Raw genomic sequence first — 14,415 nt, 5'->3', positions numbered from 1 at the left:
TCAATCGCACAGTGTTCGTACAGCACTTGCCATCAATCGTCTTTTTTCGTATCATTTTCGCGGGAAAGTCGTACTATGTTCTTATCAATTCGAAGAACACTCGCACTATCTCGTAGGACACTCGCAGTAAATCGAGAGACACTCGCACAAACTCGAAGGACACTCGAAATAACTCGTAGGACTCTCGTAGTGTCGCGCCTACTACGAAGTTCCGCGAATGGCGCACGAACTTCGAAGATTTACTACGAATATGAGTAGGAGTGCAGTGCGGATGCTGTGCGATTGTCTACGAATAATTAAAAATCGTACAGTGTCCACGATTGTTTTGAACATGCTCAAAACAATCGCCAGGTTTGGCGATTTGCTGCGATCCAACACGAGTAAGGAAGATATCCTACGAGTACTTCTGCGATAAATCCCGATTTGCTACGATTTTTGAATTCGTAATGAATCGTAGCTATAAATCGTGACAGTGTGACACGGGCTTTACCGGTCTTTTTATTCGGATTTCTTCTCCCCCACCCGTTCTTTTACACAAATTTTAAAATCGACAGTTCACCGAAGGCTGGCTATCGGAGTACATCAGTATGATTAACTATGGATTAAAATGGCTAAATACGTTTTAAATGATGGTATATATTTTTCAGAAAAAAAGTAGTGCTTATAAGAACGGTAATTACTATACATGTATATGCATACATCTCTCTCTCTCTGAAAAAAAAATATACATGTATATGGAATATAACTTTTAATATTAAGACTTCTTAACATGAATTCAAAGTTCAATTAAGCATTTGTAAATTTCAGAAAACAAATATGCAGCATCTTTAATTTAGTTATGCATAGACATCGTTTTGATCGCTGTTCCATAGCTAGCAACGTGCATGTCCAATGCCCCGTATATCTACATCAAGTTAAATACTTAAAAGACAAAATTATGAATAAATTTACGTACTAAATTATAAATATTTCATATGCCTTTTAAAAAAATGTCCGCATCAAGTTTCAAATTTTTGTTACGCTTTGAAATTCAATTTTATTTCTTGTTTACAAAATGCAGTCAACGAAAATTACTTCCGTGTTTACAACATCGCGATTTTGACGTCGTTTTCTGACCATTGTGACGTCAAAAGATAAGGGCCCTTTTCTCGTGACGGCAGTCATATGTATTTTTTAAGATTCAGAATTAATTTAATCTAATCAGAAATTATACATTTATCATTATCTATACCAATTTATTTACATCTACATTAACTAGAATAATAAAAAAAATATTTGCAACCATGCATTATTATTTTCATTTATTTATATAAACTTAAGTTGCTTTTCTAATCTTTTCTGTGATATATTGTTAAACGTTGTGTGTGGTTTTCTTTTAAAATATACAAGCTTGACTTAATAATATTTTTGCCAAATGGAAAGTCAAATACGTACATGTGCATGTGCATGTCAATATAGATCCCTTGCAAATGTTTTGCGTCTGACGCCTGTGTGCCAGACTATAAAAATTAACTTACAATGGCTTGCATATTCTATGTACATGTAGCCACATTTCTTTTTATTTTCTTTTTGTTACACACATAAAAGCTAATAACTACAGTAGGAAAATGTAATAGTGTATGCTAAACTTGTTTTCTCCGTTCCCTCAAAATATCTTTCTTTCGTTGATAACCTGAACTGTCTTACAGAGATAATTCATTTCTAAACAAATACTATTTTGTATGGGGATCAATTATCTTTTAATGTCCTTTATAACAGAATTGTTACTTCAACTGGAAACCGGAGAAAGATGACCAACTGGGTATGGCATATCCGTTTTGCATCGCTCTGATCCAGACTTTTTCATTCTTTTTAATTTCTATGTTAGCTGTTGTTGATCCAGTTTCGTAATTGGAGTAGGCATCTCTGCCATTCACGTGATTGTAATTTTTTAACTGACAGCTTTATCAGTGTGCACAATTTCTGTGCTTAGAAGCTTACCGGCATTTGTGGCAATGGTCCTAGTGAAAGAGTATATTCCGTCAACAGGAGCCGTAAATTTTCCCGTTGTTGCATCATAAATGTTTTCGGAATTTAATGTTACATTTTTAAAGATGATAACAGCTTGACTTGATGGTTGATGCTGGCCATCTGTCAATTAGGCGTTGAATGCAATCACACCTTTGAAAACAAAAAATATATTTACTAAATGATTTTCAAAGTTTTTTTATACTCTTGATATGCCTGTAAGCAACCACATGAGTTTCTTGTCTTTGATTTATTGAAGTTTATCTTAACGAGGCCTTATCTAGTTGGAAATTACGAAAACAGAATGATAAAAAAAATTAATTCTTGGAAAGAAATCTGTATGCATTATGCTAAGAAAAATTAGAATGAAATTTTGTTACTTTGCCTTTATTTTAATCAAATGGGGGCACTTCCAAAATATGGTCCATTTTACGTGCTTTTATACACAATTACATATTAAAACTCCGCAATAAACAAGGGACTTTACAAATTTAAAAAAATGTGAAATGTTTTGTTTTTCACATAGATCATGCAATTTGCCATCCTTCTTTTAAAGAAATAAAAAGAAAATCCGAGTTAGCATTATTTCAGTGAAAAAGGGGACATTAAAACACAAACATAAGACTTATTTTATCCAACTAGATATTTTATAAGTCGCAATTGGTTTACATAACATCAACAAACGATTGTATTAAATTCTATAACTTTTTTCAAATTACTTTTTATAAATTTTTACATTATTAAATATTTTCTCTCTATATATTCAATAAAATTAGTGAGTATAAACACTTCAACATGTTCGAGAAGAAAGACTAAAATTGTTTACCTTTGGTTGAAGTGGGTTTTTTTTCTCACTCACAAATTGAAATAGAAGAAGATAAAATGAATAAATGTGTACCAAGAAATTGATACTGTGACGTGACTGTGTCGACGCTGCGTTAAAACGTATGCGCAGATCAAGTAGATCGGGCTTCGTTGATACTCACGACAGGGATGAAACTATCTGTTAAATATTATAGTGCTCCAGGCCTGGGGGCCATAAAACCTAGACAAGCTCACTTATGATCTCAGTCTCACTTTTCCACTATGTATTCCTTTGGTAAAGATGAGACTGAGATCAAAAATGAGCGTGTCTAAGTTTTATGGCCCCCAGGTCAATAGTTCATTAATTTGATATGAACATAGTATTTTAAGGTGACGTTGAATTGAGGGTTTTGTATGTTTTTGATGTATTTCTTCTTATCTACATGTAGCCAGTGGTAGAACATCAGAAATAACAATCTGGTTCAGGTTCAATTATATATATTAACGATGAAAAAAGATGTCAAAAACTTGAAATATTACAATGACACACACGATATAGTCGACACATAGACAGACATTTAGACAGATAATTAAAACATGATAAACTTTACGTTAGAATAGAATCTTACCGGGACACACACAGGAATTTACAAATATTACTATCTGTTATTGATATCTAACCAGTTTAGAACAACTCAGCCGCCGTGAAATATATGTCACCGCTTTGCAAAACTACTAAGAGTACATGTAATTATAAGACAATACTTAGTATACATTATGATTATTGTTGAAAGGTCCTTCAACTCATCTCGTAGCACAGTTTACCAGTTGCTCTCGAAATATTCACATTGATACTTACAGTCAATTTGAATTTACTCATGGTACACAAATGTCCCATGATACCTTGTCGTTGTATTGCCTAGGTTTAAACAAGCAACAGCAGATTGCTATCCTGTTTGTTGTGAATATTCCCACAGACTTGTCAGCAACTTCATTTGAGAAGAACTGAAAGGGTTTTTAACAAACATTGAAGGTGACGTTAGTCTTCAACAACGTAATTGGGCTTTTGAATCTGCCACTTGTGAAATCGAACGCAATTGTATCTGAAATTACTATTCAACAACGAGTAGTTACTTACAAATGAGTTTTTAATAAAAGGTGTATAATTTAATTTTAATTGTAACACGTCATTCGATGGATTAAAAAATAATTTATATAGTATAACCTATAACCAACCTCAAATTGGATTACCTGAAAAATATATCAATCTCCTTGACATTACATTCAAAGGACGTTCTAAGTTTTTAAGAACTTGTGTCCAATCCTTTTGTTATAACATCAAAACAATAAAATATGTTCAAACCTACATTCAAAATATGGACAATTTGATGAATTTTTTCATAGAAAACATGTCATATATTTCTTTGTTAATAAATGATAGAAAATTATAATATAACGAATGGTTTTATAACTTCCCACGCTATATAGAAAGTTTTCATATGGCGTATTTAGTCTCAGACTTACTCCCCTTGGCCGCCATCTTGTAGGTCAAAGTAATGAATTTTCCTCTTTGAGCAACCAATTTTAAGCATACATTCCAGAAATATATTGGGAGGATTCAAATATTTACAATATTGAAATTATGAAATAAAAGAAGCTTTAAAAAAGTATATTCATAAGAAAAACAGTGTTATGGTCAACTCAGTGCCTCGGATAACAAGTAGAAGTTGGGAACAAAAATCAGCTCTTGTAACTTCAAAGATTTATCACAGAGTAACAAATAGAATGGAAATATATATAAGGCAGACAATAATGCCCAAACCAAGGTTATACAATATGATTTGAGTAGTAATAAATCCAATGAACATAATTTTTATTATACTTCATATATGTAAAAACACTCATACATGTGCATCTTGTTTTTCTCGTACTCTTTTGCATGAGTATATATCCCCTTGAATTGAATGGGGTCAAGATTCAAACGAACCTAGTGATTTGTTCTTTTTTTACAACATAAAGCAAGCAATCGAACTTCTGTGATCTAAAGCTGTTCCACTATAAGTCTCTATCCATGCTTTTTCACCTTCATTTAGCTTGACAACGCTCATTCTACTACAAAAATTATTCAATGAATTTTTATCAAAGCAATGATTTTTCCTCTTCTTCTGTCCGCCAGCATTCAATAAAGTAAAAGACACTTTTCCAGCCCAGACAACTGTTGTCCATTCAAACACATAGATCCCTGTCTGTGGGGCTGTAAATATTCCAGTAGACCCGTCATATCCATTCCCAGCATTTAGAGCTACTTTTCCAAAAACAACTCTGCCAGTAAAGGTATTCCGATTTGCAGTTAAGGAAGCATCAAAAGCGACAGCACGGTTCACGGATGTATCTGTAAATTTGACAAAAAAAGGCACACGGTTACACCACCCACTTACATCTTGTAAGGTCTTACAATGATTGTAAATTATCACTTAACTGATTAAATAATATAAAGAAAGGGTTTAGGTTTGGCTCTTTTAATTGGTTGATATGAACATGTTTATAATACTGTGAAATCATTTATTTCGGTGGGGGTTAATTTTCCTTGTTTTCGAAGTAAAAGGTTAAAGACCCACAAATTCATTACACCATAGAATGTGGAATTTCATATGCCTTATGCTACTAAACATTTTCTAGCCACGAAATCAAATCCCCCAAAACTCCTAAACCCTCGAAATTTTGCCCCCTTGAAAACATGATTTTACAGTACTTAAAACGTATATTTTCAATAAACTTCTGGGCTTTATAATACAGTACATGTACTGTCTATTATCCTTAATTATATTCATAGGCGTGGAAATCGGTGGAGGGGAAGTGGGGGCTTAGCCCCCCCCCCCCCCCCATTTTGGAAATATATATAATATTGGCATTAAAGATTGGGGTTTACCTTTTTCTGTTGGTTTAACCCCCCCCCCCATATTTCAATTTGCTTCCAACACCTATGATATTTTTTTCCCTCAGGTATTGCACGTAGATTCAAATCGTGTCGCACGGGGCAAGATGGGGACATCATAACATTGGGGATACAACTGGCAATTTATATGTTGTGTCCTATCAAGAACAGCAAATCCATGCATTATTAATCATATTAGTATAATATGTAGCATCCCCATGTTACAAAGATTCAAGTTCGTTTAAATCATTACCCCCTGGAAGTTGGTTGGGACCACGTAGCTGAAATGGTGGCTTTTTATACATGTGAATAAACGTAAGTGCATTTAGGAAAAAATATCAAGATATTTTCCCCCCCAAGAACCACATAATCAGAATAAGTCATTTTAAATACACTGGATGCATACTCGTTTACTGTCTATTAGGTTTATTTAAATCATGATAAATTGGGGGCACAATGGGGGATCAAAGTTTCCCCATTTGAAATATACATGTAATTTAGTTCAAATCTAAGAACAGAAAATATAAAGCCAATTAATTAGTTACGGTCAATTGATATGGAAGCATATATATTCATGTAGTGTAGATATACATGTACATGTGTTCAAATCTTGATCCGTGGAAGTAGAATAGGCAACAACAAATGATCATCTGAAGTTTAACAAAGGATTGATTGATTGATTGTATATTGTTTAACGTCCCTCTCAAGAATATTTCACTGATATGGAGACGTCATCATTGCCGGTGAAGGGCTGCAAATTTAGGCCTTTGCTCGGCACTCAGGGCCTTTGAGCAGGGAGGGGTCTTTATCGTGCCACACTTGCTGTGACACGGTACCTTGGTTTATAAGGTCTCATCCGAAGGACCGCCTCATTTAGTCGCCTTTTACGACAAGCAGAGGGTACTGAGGACCTATTCTAACCCGGGTCTCCACGGGGTTTTTACAAAGGAAGTGTTACATGTAATTGAGAAAAATAGCAGTTTAATATATCACTGAAATTTAGTGTATTTTTGAAAAAAAAATCTTCGAAAAATGCAGATGAAGAAAAGCAGAACAATATTTACGAAGATGAGCGTTGCAGTCCATGGGCCTCTTTTTTATGTTAAAGTAGGATTCTTCTCTGGTTTCAGACTAGATGAAATATTCAATATATATTTGCTTATATCTCTTATATATTTGTATGGTAAGAAATTTAAAAGACCGTATTTTTCTTTTCTCATTACAATAGTAAAAATTAAACATAGATATGGTAGACTGAGTTTAAAATCTAGCAAGAACTATATTTTTGGTGGAATGGTTGCGTATGTAAAAAAAAAAAACTAAATATCTTCTTCTCTGATTCTCAAAATTGTTGTAGAACAATGAATATAGTCATAAATCTTACACAATCAAAGACTTCAAGGATCTTTGAAATGTTAGTTATATTGATGATAAGGGACTGAAGTTTTAGATATTTCAAATAATTATGATTTTTCTAAACAAACTACAATTATATTAACTTTTAGGAGCTTCGAATCTATGTACAGATACGAGGCAAAAATTCATAGGAAGTGTTTTTACTCTCTTAATAAATGATCGAATCGTTTTATTTTTTGAATCGTTTTGTATCTTTATATGAATTCTTTACCATATGTGAAAATTATTCAAATTTAAATATAGGACTCATATGAAAATAACTAATACATCCTAAAAAATAAGAAAATAGAGAAAATTCGGTTTGCTCAGAATCCTTTTTTTGTTCAACTGTTTGCGTCAATTTGGTAATGTGATCTTTTAGACCCTATATGGTAATATTTTTTTTAGCAAAGAGAAAAGCATTTAATCCTTAGAAAAGAGAATTGTATTGCATGATTGTATGCAGAATATTTTTTATTCTTAATCATCAGGAAAAAGAAAAAGGAAATGACATTGACGTGACCTTGACTGTACTTTTACTGATACTATTACTTAGTGATATTGTCTTCTTGATTTTGTAAAAATTTCAATAATTTTTAAATACAAGAAATACAGTTTTGTGTGAGAAGAGTCCTTCCTTAATGTCTTTCAACCTTTCTTATTAGAATGGAAGTGATGAAAAAGAATGAGTAAAAACAGAGGGGATAAGGGTTATGGTGTCAATCGTTTCAAAAGTTAAATTTGTCGAAAGCTTGTGGTTTACTACACATTTATTATGATTATAAATTTAGTATTTAATTAATATTTAATATAAAAGTGACTGTTAAAGGGGACCTATCTCGTTCTACGTCAAATCAGCGATTTGTCACAATAACTTAAGTAGATATTTTCAAGATTTTTTGAGAGAAAAATATTTTGTCCTCAAAACACTCTTAACACAACTGTGGAATGAAAAAAAAATCATTCCAAAAAATATATAAACAATTATATAAAACATTCCCTCGCTTTCTATGACGTCAATTATGCACTTTTCTTCTCAGTGAATTATTACAGTGTATTAGAGCTTTACTTGCATCCATTCTATAAAAAAAACAAAATGTCATCAGATGTATGAATGTAAACTATTCAGGAACCGTTTTAGAGAGAAAACAGATTTTTACGAGGGCTATTCTGAAGGAGCGATTCGTTCTGACTTGGAAAAATTAAAAATTTATTATCATATATTTCCTGCTCTTTACTATATTATAGTATAATGCATTGTGATATGTCTTAATTGAACGACTGTTTGCTGGTTAAACAGAGCAAAAAAGGGTTTTTTAAATTTGTTTTAGGTTTGCTTAATTTGATTAGAATTGTTCTCAAATTGCAATAAGATCGTGTGTCCCTAGATTATTACTTTTTTTAAAGATATAATTTTTTACAAGATTAAAAAGCAGAAAAAGGTCTTGAATATAAAATAAAAAGAGAGAAATGGCTGTTTTTGTTATTGAAGTCACACATTAGGCGCCCGAGCGTAAATGAAAGATTTCTACACAATTAGTATCAATTATATGTACCAAAAATATTTTAGTTTATTCTGATAGTACAAATTTTATTACGCTGATAAATATACATCTTTACATTGATTTTTTTTCCTTTGGTATTTCAAGATATACATGTTTTAATGACATGTTATGGAAGTTTTAAAATTGAACCTTCACCTTAACATGGTGGCGTTTCTAAACTAAAAGTAAACTCTGAAGTCTCTCGAATGGGACGTAAGACAAGTAACAATAATTTGGAAATCATTTGTTAGTAATGTTACATAAAATATGGTTTGTTTAATTAAGAAATGAATTTAATTTTTGAAGATTCATGAGGTTATGAACTACGACGCTTCACGCCGGCATATTTCATGAAGCGCGTTAGCGCTTCATGATAAATATGCCGGCGTGAAGCGTTGTAGTTCATATACCTCATGAATCTTCAAAAAATTAAATTCATTTCTTATATTTACATTATTTTTCTGACGACTTGCCATAAATTTACGCCGTTCAACTGTCATTTTTAAAACAAAACAGTGTGCACTATATTTTTTGACTTTTTGACGTCAAGAACGGTATTATGACGTAACAATGGAGATATTCATGCTTATTCGTGATACATACCTAATGTAGTTCATGAGAAAATATACTGCATTTTATTTTGTAAAGAATCATAGGGGAAATTTATTGAAAATGTAAATATTTAACTTGTGTAAATATTCCTTTTAACATAAAGTATGCCTTTAAAAGACTTTAGACTAACAAGAATATTGCCTGTTGAGAAGAAAACCTTAATCATTGTATTTACCATAGTCTAAAATGTTTCCAAGACTCGCTTGAAGAACACCTTAAGATTAATAATAAAATTAAGAAGAATATTTTTACCTTGCTTGCCACGGTGAATCATCTCAAGGTTGGAAACGTTTTGTAAAAGTTGTTTGTGTCGGGAAATCAGTTCGTTGTCCATTATTTCCAATGAACGATTCACGTTCACATACATTTGTTCACACTTTTCTGTAAGTAGTTCAGGAAAGCTCTCTTCAATTCGAGTGAGATTTTCTTTCAAATGACTTAAATGGTTTCTTTCGAGTTGTTGATTTTCCATTTGAATGTTACTTAACTCTCTCGTAGATGTTTCTAACATTGTTATTTTTGTCTTCATATTTGCAACTTCTTTCATGAGGTCACGTACACTTTTTTCTAAAGACATTCTGATGATCGTTTCCTGGTTTAAAAGTTGCTGAAGAATATCTGCTCGTTTTGTCGGAACTGTGTTTCCGTCCGTTTGATCCCCTTGTTTGTTGTTTTCGCCTGTTAAAATGGAAATTCCATTTATTTGGATCAAAATGAGAGAAAACAACAATAAACATAACATGTTCCTTTTCATGCTGAGTTATAAGGGTTACTGAAAGTGGAGAAGAATACGTTTTGGTATTCTAACGATAACTGTCTTCTGTTTTATAAGACTACAGGCGCAAGCGCAGGAACTTGATTTTTTACCACTCGAAAAATGTATCTAACAGTTTCTTCTAATAATTGATTTCAGGCTTATGGCAAGAAGAATTACTTTATAGAAAAATCCCGAAGGTAGTCTAAGAACTACATATAACTCGAAAATCTTAATTTCAAAATACCCATATCACCTGTACAATCAGTTTATATTTATGTGTAATTAACATGAACTACACTATATCTTAAAATCATTAATCTTACCGAACAGATAATCCCAAACCTGATAATAGTATATTCAACCGTTTAATGGCCTTAGATGCAGCATTCCCTTCTACTGAAGATCCTTTCCAATACATTCTTATCACAAAGAACTCGATATTTTTCAACCTTAGACTGATTGTCTTACGATAAAAAGTTATGAATTTTTGAGACCAGACTTTCAGTAATATTATAAAACCCAAGTGATTTATATTCTCATCTGATGTAAATATTTCTTGAACTTACCAATAAAATTAATTACTTATCAAAACGGTGATAAAGCTTATTTAACAATGAATTAATTTAAGTAAAGATTACATTTATCAAGGTAATGCAATTTTTTTTAACTGATAGCATACACTACGCCGATTAATTTAAAATTCAAATACGTGCAAAAAAAGCGTCATGCCTGCATATTTTTTCTAATATATTTTGTAAGTAAATCATCTTTTTTAGGTAAAATTCGTCAGAAGTATTGAATTTGAGTAATTGATAACTAATATTACATGATTTAGTTGCTATTTCTTGGTCACAAAAACACCTACAAACTATAAGAATTAAGCCGAGAATGAAAGAAAGAAACAATTCAGTAAGCTGCTGTTCGTAGCAGTATAGTAAAGATATGATCATTAACATGGGTTCTTGCACAAATTGATCAATGATCTGTAAGTTTTCCTTAATTAACAGGTCTATCTCCCTTATATATCCCCCCTCCCCCCAAAAAAATATAATAACTGTCAAATCCTTGTAATTAGAGCACTTGACCTTAGAAGTGAAAAGTTCATGAGAAAAATGAAAATGATTGGGTGCATCAATCACAGGTGATTAACCCATGTTCTTATGATGCTAAAACTGTCAGATTTTTTATGAGTATCCACCACTTTCATTATAACTTGAAGACAAAGGGAAAAACTCTGCGTCTAACTATGTGTAAAGAAATCAATTTTTAAAAAAAAGATTTAAATGACACATTTGTTCCTAATAAATCAAATTTAACCTCCTATGTGTGAGTTCTCATCAAATAAATAGCCTTCAGCTGTACTGTCTAGTGATTGCACAAAATGCTACCACTATTTATATCACTTGTTGATGTTTGTCTTTTAAATGTGCATAATATTGTATGTACTGAAAGCTGATAATTTTCAATTTCGTTTGATGTTATGAAAGACTCGTTAAAAATGTTAGTACCTGATGATATTGTAATATTCATTAATATAATAATTATTAAAAAAAATTACCTAAGAAAATTTTTCTCCATCTTAAATTTCTTGCTATTCACTAAATACATATAAAAAAAGAAATGTAAAAATATTTAAAGAAAATTCTTTCAGCATATCTTACATGTACATGTATCAAAGTAAACAGAAAAGAATATTCAATTCCCCTGAATTATCTTCAAGCACTTCTCACTTATATGATACATTTAACCGAAGAGCAATTCTATTACATCAGATTTAAGCATTCAGCAATGCTTATTGAGTGAAACTTTCCATTAATTATTGAGTGTTTATTTTATTTTTCTATCTCACAATGCGATGAACTTTTATCTGTCATATCAAGGTTTATCAATTCAGAATGAAATAAAAACCAGATCTCTCAACTGGGGCGTCCTAGTTATTGACGTATAATTTTGTATGTATTCCTATTATATTTCTGATATCAAACAACAAGGAGTACACGTTTCATTCTGTGCAGCACTTGGTCGAACAAATTTGATTTGTTATTACAGATTTATTGAATTCGTTATAACGAATTTAATCTGTTATTACAGATTTGTTGAATTCGTTGTAACCAAATTCTTGAATAGGTTATAACGAGTTCAACAAATCTGTAATAACAAATTAAATTCGCTTAAACGAATTCAATGAATCTGTTATAACAAATTAAATTCGTTTTAACGAATTCTAAAAATCTGTTATAAGATATTTAAATTCTTTATAACGAATTCTAAAAAAAAAATTGTAGGTCCTAAATGGGCTTTTGTAGTCTTTTAATTAGAAACACAAATAACATTTCCAATCTAAAGGTGGGGTTTGCCAATTGGCTAGAAATCTAATAGCAAAAATTATCTTCAAAATCAGAACATTTCAGCGAACTGGATAATGGATCTTACTTAATTTATACATTGCATTCATGTTTATTTCAACAATCATATGGTACCAATAAGTAAATGATTATGTATACATGTAATACATACATTTAATGCAAAAAAATAATAAAAATACGATATTAACTGCATGTTTCCACATTCAATATGAACTTTAACTTTCCCTTTACATGAAATTAATAAACAAAGAAATTAGAGTATATGTAAATCACAAAATATCATTCCAAATTACAACAATACTTTAAAGAGTTTATTCAGACATTGCAAAGGGTCTCATCCTACGAACGAGCCTAACTTGTGTGCATCCAACAGCCAAGGGTAACATCCTGCTGGTAAATTCTGTACAATTCAGCCTGTTTAAAACTTCAACATAAGTATACACAGGTACACATCTATAGTGCAGACAATCTGTGCCATCAATACCACATCTGCATGCACATCTAGCTTCCAATAAAAGGTTTGGTATCCTATTATTGTCAATATTCATCTCGAAAATCCAAGGACATCTTGCTGCCTCGTTGGCGGGCATGAAATTTCTAGAGGTTGGGTCAGTCCGGAAGTATTCACAGTTCCTTTTCTCAGTGTAGTTTCCTCGTTGTGCTGTGCAAGTATTTTCTAATATCATATCTTGTTCGCTTTTGGAAAAGGAAACTGTTGGCTGACCTTTACATTCAATGTTTAAGCATGCTAAACCGTCGATAAAAACGATAAACTGAATATGAAAGAAAGATGTTTGTTAACCAAGTGTTTTTTATCCATTTGTTTAGTGTTAAAAAAGAAGGTTTTTCGTAGATAATATGTTCTAATATACTAAATAAAAGAGTAAGAGAATACCATTAAGATGTCAATTGTGTTGATGTTTTCATAAGGTTTCAATACAACAAAATTTTACTGAAATAATAACTTTTTGTTTACCGTAAATAGCAGTTTGACAATTTTTAAAATGTCCATCTTCGTTCTTTGTCACAGTAACTTCAAGGTTTTAATCATCACAAACTTTGACGATATTTTATATGATTTGTATATCCTGTAAAATTTTCATTTCGTAAATAAACTAAGACACAAAAATAATTACCAATTATCATAAATAAAGATTCAGAGTAAAATCCCATTAAGAAGAATAGAACACACCGGTACCATAATAGGTTAAAAAGAGCATCGAGTTCCTTTGTTTGAATATAAGCACACCTGAATAATTGAATAGGGATGATAAAGGAAATAATATGACTTTCAAAAGGACATGGTATCATAAAGTTTGTTTCAAACTACCTGGTGTTATTTTTGGATTTAATGACACATTAGATGAATACAATGCATTTCTTTAATTATGAGGAATAATTGCAAACGAATGTGATTGAAAGAAAATTAGATTTTAATTTCATTTATGGTGACTTTTTAAAATTAATTCTAAATCGTTGCATATTTTGATTAAATTTCTATTTCTATTTAAATCATATGAAATGTTAAACATCTAAATGTTATTCACTTAAAAAAAAATATCCACTTGATTTACAAATCAAATGTTGAAAATACATTTTATTGCCATATTTCATTTCAGAATAAATTAAAGTTGTTAAGTGTATTCACGTTTTGACCTTAAAAAATCGGTCTGATTCGTCGTGAATTTTCTTAACGCTGACTGTTTTTTTTTATTAAAAGTTTCCTTAGAAGATTATTGACCTACTGTATTAATTAAACATTCTGTTTTTCTGTGTTTGTACCTTATATAAATTTGTCTTTTAATTAGTCGAAAGATGAAAGAGATAGTAAGAATTATTTTGTTCAATTAAAAATGTCAGTACAAGATTCATATCATATATATAATGAATCTTGTTTCCTTCAAATATTTAAGCAATATTTTTTTAGGAGAACAGATATTTCAAGTAAATCTATAAATTCATGTTTTCATCACATAACTAAATGGAAATGACACA

The 14,415-nt window shown here is 31.2% G+C and overlaps 1 protein-coding gene across 4 annotated transcripts in view; it reads right to left on the bottom strand.

The window, feature by feature from the left end:
* Positions 1-14,415, bottom strand: part of LOC134248772 (multimerin-2-like) — a 38,501-nt gene that overhangs the window by 13,901 nt on the left and 10,185 nt on the right. Inside the window, exons 1-2 of one of the 4 annotated variants that reach the window (XM_062731160.1) lie at positions 9,550-10,130; positions 4,726-5,203 (exon numbers count right to left, since the gene is read on the bottom strand). The exons of 1 other annotated variant lie outside the window; for it this stretch is intronic. In XM_062731160.1, coding sequence (XP_062587144.1) covers positions 4,818-5,203; positions 9,550-10,051 — 888 coding nt within the window. In that variant the 5' untranslated portion in view covers positions 10,052-10,130 and the 3' untranslated portion in view covers positions 4,726-4,817. Of the gene's footprint in view, positions 1-1,694; positions 2,161-4,725; positions 5,204-9,549; positions 10,131-14,415 lie in introns of those variants that run through there. 2 more of the 4 variants (XR_009988130.1, XM_062731161.1) reach the window with 2 other exon arrangements.

The sequence above is a fragment of the Saccostrea cucullata genome, unplaced genomic scaffold (genome assembly GCF_032062105.1).
Source record: "Saccostrea cucullata isolate Sc308-1 unplaced genomic scaffold, CSIRO_AGI_Scuc_v1 ctg2290, whole genome shotgun sequence".
NCBI classification, from domain to species: domain Eukaryota; kingdom Metazoa; phylum Mollusca; class Bivalvia; order Ostreida; family Ostreidae; genus Saccostrea; species Saccostrea cuccullata.
The sequence above is the reverse complement of the archived record's forward strand: the minus strand, read 5'-3'. Positions and strand labels throughout refer to the sequence as shown.